At 47.5% G+C, this 6,657-nt stretch overlaps 1 protein-coding gene across 1 annotated transcript in view; it reads right to left on the reverse strand.

Moving 5' to 3' along the window:
- Positions 1–99, reverse strand: part of RPIA (ribose 5-phosphate isomerase A) — a 32,267-nt gene extending 32,168 nt beyond the window's left edge. Inside the window, exon 1 of the mRNA XM_014533377.1 lies at positions 7–99. Within this exon, the coding sequence (XP_014388863.1) occupies positions 7–59 (53 nt within the window). The 5' untranslated portion in view covers positions 60–99. The remainder of the gene's footprint in view (positions 1–6) is intronic.
- Between the last annotated feature and the right edge of the window lie 6,558 nt (positions 100–6,657).

Consider the following 6,657-nt stretch of genomic DNA (forward strand, 5'->3'; position numbering starts at 1 on the left):
CCGGGCAGCCGGGCCAGGACCCGCCCGTAGAGGGTGCTGAAGGGCCCAGGACGCTGCATCCCGATGCTTAGCTCCAGCCTCAGCCACGGTCCCGCCCCAGGTTCTACCGGAAGTCTAGTCGTCACGCGCACGAACGGCGCGCGCGCGGAGCTTCCTGGGAAATGTAGTTCTGTGGCTTTTGAAGTCTCGAGCCGCGCCTGAGCCTGGACTACCAGCCCCACAATGCTCCTCCAAGGGCACGCAAATCCCGGCTACCAATTTAGGCGCATTGGCCAGTGTGGCGGGAATAGTTGGGAGAATCGTAGAGGATTTTGTGTCTTCTTGTGTTTCTGAGGAGGGGGTGTTCCGCCTAACCTGTTGTTTTTCCCAGCAGTGACAGCGTGGCTGTGGACGAGACCTTAGGGCTGGGAGTCGCTCTTATGGAGATATCCGCTTGGAAGTGACTTCTCTAGCCTCAGTCCCAAGAGAAACGCACATGGGACCCCCGCGCCCATTGAATCTCCCTAGACCTGCGGACGCCCAGGAATAACAAGTTTAGGCCCCGCTGTCCTAAACATTGTCCTGCACTTTGCGGTACTGGATGGGCTGCTTCCTCCGGATGGAGCCTTGTCCCGCACCGAGTGTTCCCTGCCGAGACCCTGCAATTCTTGAATAAGGACTTTCACTGAACTTAAACGCTTTCTCTATCTGTAAGGTGTCCTGCTGTAGGGAATGGTAAGGACGGGGAATTTTTATTGTCCCTGTTTTACTGACGAGGAAGTTAATGCTAATCCCAGCCACACCTACTACTTGGAGGTCCTTACAAAGCTCACAGCCTTTGGCCTTTTGTGCTTCTCACCCATGTTGGTGGAATTCCCGGTCTGCTCACGACGTCATTTTGAAACTCCGGGCCTTCTCCCTCTTCTGTGTGCAAAGCTTCAGAATGGGCCGATAATCGCCCTCATCGTGGATTCTCTTTGCTATGTCCAATGAGGTTGTCAGCCCTGGACCTCTCCACCTTAGTCTGAGAAGGAAAAGTTATTTGAGGTGATATTTGGATCCTCAATTTTAGACAGAACTTGGAAATTAGCACAAAGTTCTGGTTAAGATGCAAAACAAAATATTTGAGACTCCAACTATCATTGGTCGCTGCACCTTTGAAGACTACCTGAGTCAAACTTACGACCATTTCTGCATCCCTGGGGGGCAGCCTTTCCCCCATTTTGGCTCCTCAGTACTCACTACCCACAGGTTGAAGCAACTGTTAGTAGCCAATATCTACTTACTCCTCTAGCCTCAGGGCATTTTCACTGGGGTTTCCCACCACATTAAATGCTCTGCCCATCTGTACTGCCAGCTTTAGCTTATCCTTCTCTCAGCTGAAATGCCACCCCCTCAGTCTTCCTGATCACCTTGTCTAAACTAGGTTCCCACCCACCCATCCTCTATCACTTCATCCATTGTTCATTTCCATCATAGACCTCTCAAGTATTTGTTTACTTAGCCTTGCACTTGTTTATCATCTACTCTAGAAAATAATATTTCTGAGAAGAGGGACTTTGCTTTACCCCTACAGCATCCTCCATGTATCTGTCACCTCCATGTGTCTGTCACATAGATGGTCCACAACAAACACCTAGAGCAGTATTGGATAACAGATTTGGTGCCTCAACCTCACAGTCCACTTCAGCCAGACAAAATTTCAGTCTCTGCCCCACTTAACCGTTCTCCTTAGGTCTGCCAGTGATGTCCAGTGACTCATGAAATCCCACTGGCAACTCTTGGGGCTGAAAACTATGCTGACCCTTGAAATGATACGTTATTGTGTTCCTGTGACACTTCTTCTTTGCATATCCTATATAATAAAAGCCCAGAGACTGAAATGGCGGAACGACCAGAACGACCAGAGATCAGAAGGACCGTGGCCCCTCACCCTGGCTGGCCCCGCCCCCCAGCAGGGACCCCCACCCATGCACCAGGCCTCTATCCTATATTATAAAAGGGTAGTATGCAAATTGACCCTAATGGCGGAACAACCAGAACGACTGCTCGACCAATCACTATGAGGCACACTGACCACCTCTCAGTCCCTTCCCCTGGCTGTCAGGCTCTGATTGCCCAATGGAAAACAGGGAACGGGTGGGTGGTGGCGGGGGGAAGGGCTGACGAGTAAGCGGGAACAACTGACCTCTTGGTCCCTACCCTGGCCGTCAGGCTCCAATCACCCGATGGTGAATAGGGAACCAGGGGTGGATGGCGGTGGGGGCGGGCCAGCTGTGGGCAGCTAGGTAAGATGGCTCTGATCGCAGGCCAGGTCTAGGGACCATACCCATGCATGAATTTCGTGCACCGGGCTTCTAGTTTATTTATAAATCATGCCAAACATCATGCTAAATGCTCTTAAGATGCTATCACACTTAATCCTCCAAGAAGTGGGTAGTATTATCCCCATTACACAGATGAGGCATGAAAGAAGTTCTCACTTAGCTAAGGTCCCACTGCTCATAAGTGAAGCTGAGATGCAAACTTTCAGTGACTCCAGGACCAAACTTTGATCTCATAGAATCACCCAGATGGAGATTTATTAATTGCCCCAACACCACCACCAATATAGCCCTAAACTTTGACATGTGTAAACCACACAAGTCATGCCTTTACTCTTTCAAGTCACAAGTAATAGCAATGGCCCTGAGACAAAATGGATAATAAGGGGGAAAAGAATGAAAAAAACTATAAATCAGGAAGTACTGAATAAAGTACTTAATAACCCACCAAAACTTTAATTTTTTTTCCTAACTTACACTAGGAAGAACCACCACTTGGGGCTCATTTTTTCATCTTTCATGGAACCTAACATCCTTGGAACAGAGGTTTCAGGGCCAGAATGAAGGTTCATGGTATGGGGGAGGTGGGGCACAGAGCCCATCCTGCACTGTTACTAGTGGTGAGAGGGCCTTGGGCACCTCACCCCCTTGATGACGCCAGTGTGGTCCAGTCTGAGAGGAATAAGGGCAATGGGGTACTATGGTGCTTCCCTTAATCTGGGGTGAAGGCTTCCCCAGGGAGATACACAGCACCACTGTGTGCTTGACGGCTTCAGTGGAGCAGGAAAAACTCTCCCCACTTCACACCTCCTTTCCCTCTCCTTCTCCCTCTCTTTGCCTTCAGTGTGGTCATTTGGAAGGAGACTCCCAGGGCTGGCTATACAAGCTATGAAGCTGACACAAACGAATTTAAGGATCCTGCCAGAGGCAAGTGGTGCTGGCTCAAATAAACCTCAGGCTAGAGTTTGGATTGTCCTAGTTTTATCCAGCAGTTAGACTAATTTAGAAATAGGTACTTTAGCTGACATCCAACTCTCACACAACTTCGAGTGGTCTTTTGGAGCCTTAACCTGTGGCCTGCATTGCTTCATCCCCTTTCCTGAGGGCAGGTAATCATTTTGATTGACAGGTAAGGCCTTGGAAGATGATGAGACCTTATTATTTCTGATAGTCTATTGATTAAAGTGAGCCATGGTTAATACATCAGTGTTACTACCCTGCTATACATTTAATATTGGAAGGTAAACCAGCAATCCATTTACCAAAACCAAGTCTTCCTGCTGGTTGACTGCATGGTTCCGAAAAAAAAAAAAAATGTATAGTTCCTTACAGCTATGTAAAACCATCTCTTGCTTAAGGACCAAGCTGCCTTTCAAAGTCTTTACAGAAGTGTTTGTCAGCTTGGAGTGATTTTGCCCCCAAGGGGGTGTTTAGCAATGTCTAGAGACATTGTCATGACTTGGGGATGCTCTTGCATCTAGTTGGTAGAGGTCAGGGGTGCTGCTTAACATCCTATGTGCACAAACAGCCACACACAAAGAATTTCTCAGGTTGAGAGTCCCACCAACAACACAGAGCAGGGTAACGATTAAAAAACCAGCTCTGAGACTCCGCGGAGTTCTGGAAGGTGGAGAGGGAGTGTTTAGCAATGTCTAGAGACATTGTCATGACTTGGGGATGCTCTTGCATCTAGTTGGTAGAGGCCAGGGGTGCTGCTTAACATCCTATGTGCACAGACAGCCACACACAAAGAATTTCTCCACCCAAAGTGTCAATAGTGCTGAGATTGAGAAATCTGACTTAAAGAACCCTTAAGTTGGGATTCATGGGTAGCTGTCTACCCAATGCAGCTTGTTTCACCTGCTTCATTCACACTCAGAACTCCTACATGGTCGGCCTTCTCCAGTCCCATCCTATCACCAAGGAACTCCCGCCTCCCACCACCACCGCCGCTGTTATTTGTTCCCTGTTGCCCACCTCTTTGGTCAAGGTTGTCACTCGTTTCTATCAATTTTTTTTTTCCTCTGGAGGGAGCTAGAATAGGGTTCCAATCCATGTGGGTGGAGAAGGAGGAGGATGGAGGAAATCAAGCTTTCCTGGCAGACACAGGGAGGACCACCCACAAGAAGGTCCATCCTTTCTTTTTGTTATTTAAATTCTTCATTGTTGACACTACTGCAGATGTCTCCCATATCTCCCCCTTGGCCCACCTCCACCCAACCCCCGCTGCCCCCTCCCTTGGCCCTCACCACACTATTGTTTGTGTCCATAGTGTATGCATACATGTTCTTTAGCTAATACCATCCAACCTTCACTGCTGACATTTGTCAGTCTGTTCCATGTATCCATGACTCTGGTTCTACTTTGTTTGTCACTTTATTTTGTTAGATTTTACATATTAGTAAAATCATATGGTATTTATCTATCTCTCACTTGCTTATTTTACCTAGCATAATAATGTCCAGGTCCATCCATGCTGTTGCAAAGATTAAGATTACAAAAAGTGTTTTTTACAGCCGCATAGTATTCCATTATGCAAATGTACCACAGCTTTTTTATCTACTCATGTACTGGTGGGCACTTAGGCTATTTCCAGATCTTAGCTATTATAAATAACAGTTAATGAACAAAGGGGTGCATATATTCTTTCTGATTGCTGTTTCAGAATTCTTAAAATGTATACCCAGAAGTAGGATCACTGAGTCAAAAGGAACTGCTCCCCCCTGTAACTAAGATATCCCTCCTTACCCTCCGCCTGCTGCCTCTGGAAACAGGGCCATTCTCTCTGGTGACCCCACCCTTCCTACAAGTCTCAGAGTGGTTTCTGCCCTTTCTTGTTTAAAAGTCTCTTAAGCTAGTCTTCAGATGGTAATTCAGGGTGAATGTTCCCCAATTTAAATGTTGTTATTGATTTTTAAAGAAAGAGGAAGGAAGGGGGAGAGAGAAACTTGGATAGGGGAAGGAAACATTGATTGGTTGCATCCCACATGAATCCTGACCAGGGATCAAACTGCAACCATGGCACTTGCCCCGACTGGGAATCGAATTGGAGATCTTTCGGTACACGGGACAATGCTCAGCTGAGCCACACCAGGCAGGATGGTGTTCCTCACTTTAGTTTTATTTCCAGTTTGGTCTGGGAAGAGGTGTACGAAAGATTCATCTACTCTGCTGCTATCTTGAAACTTCCGCAGGTCCATCCTTTCCATGTCAGAGGATCTACTCTGGCTAACACCTGCATCGTTAACCCCAAGAGCCTGCCTCTGTTCAGCCTTGAGCAGCATCTGTCTGATTTACCAGGTACCCACCTCCCAGAAGGGATTTATTGTGTCCTACTTCAAGAAGTGGGGAGAGAGGAAGAAGATAGCCTGTTCTGCCACTTCAGTGTATAACTGAGTTTTCCAGAGAGTCAGAGGGGGTGCTTTCTGAGACTGGACTATGCATTTTAGCCATGGACCTTCACCTGCCACTTTCCTCACCTCATTCAGGTTTCTGCCAGCACAAAGGTCTTACCTGCCCAATCACTTCATAAAGTACCATTACCTTAATCTCCCTGCAGTCTCCACCTCATGGCCTTTATATCATCTGATTGTGCTCTAACATCATCTTGATAAGTAATCTTTTTCCTTTATTGCCTGTATTCCAACTTCTCAGATATAATAGAACTGGTCTTTTTCACTGCTGGAACCCCACATTTTCAGAATGAATGAATACCGGGCACCAACCCTTGGCTCCTCCTTCCCCTCATCCTCCAATTCCCCACCTTCACCCTGACTTGGCCTCAGGCATAGTATAGAGTATAGACTAACCTCCCTCTTTATTAGTTTACAAGTGGTTTCAGTTTCAGAAATTGTTTTTCGGAGAAACCAAGATGGCGGCATAGGTAAACACGGGAAATTGCTGCCTCGCACAAGCAGTTCAAAAATACAACTAAAAGACAAAACGGACATCATCCAGAACCACAGGAAGGCTGGCTGAGTGGAAATTCTACAACTAGAAGGAAAGAGAAAAGCACACTGAGACTCAGAGGAGGAACGGAAGTAAAGTGCAGAGGTACAGAGGCACACGCAGAAAGGGCTGGCAACTGAGGACGCAGTTGTCTTTTTCAATCAGGAGGGAGTCACAAGCTCCCGAATGCTCTGAACTCCAGTTCCAGGCAAGTCTCAAGCTACCGACTGCTCTGAACTCCAATTCCAGGCGAGTCTCTGGGGACCCAGACTCATACGGGGAGAAACTGGACTGTCTGGCACCGGTCAGAACTCGAGGGCAGCTTTCTCTCAGAGGCGCCTGCAGCAATTACCACAGGACACTGAGATCCGGGGCCTCTTAGAGTAGGACTGAGGATCAGCCATAG

The sequence above is a fragment of the Myotis brandtii genome, unplaced genomic scaffold (assembly GCF_000412655.1).
Source record: "Myotis brandtii unplaced genomic scaffold, ASM41265v1 scaffold9706, whole genome shotgun sequence".
Classification (NCBI taxonomy): domain Eukaryota; kingdom Metazoa; phylum Chordata; class Mammalia; order Chiroptera; family Vespertilionidae; genus Myotis; species Myotis brandtii.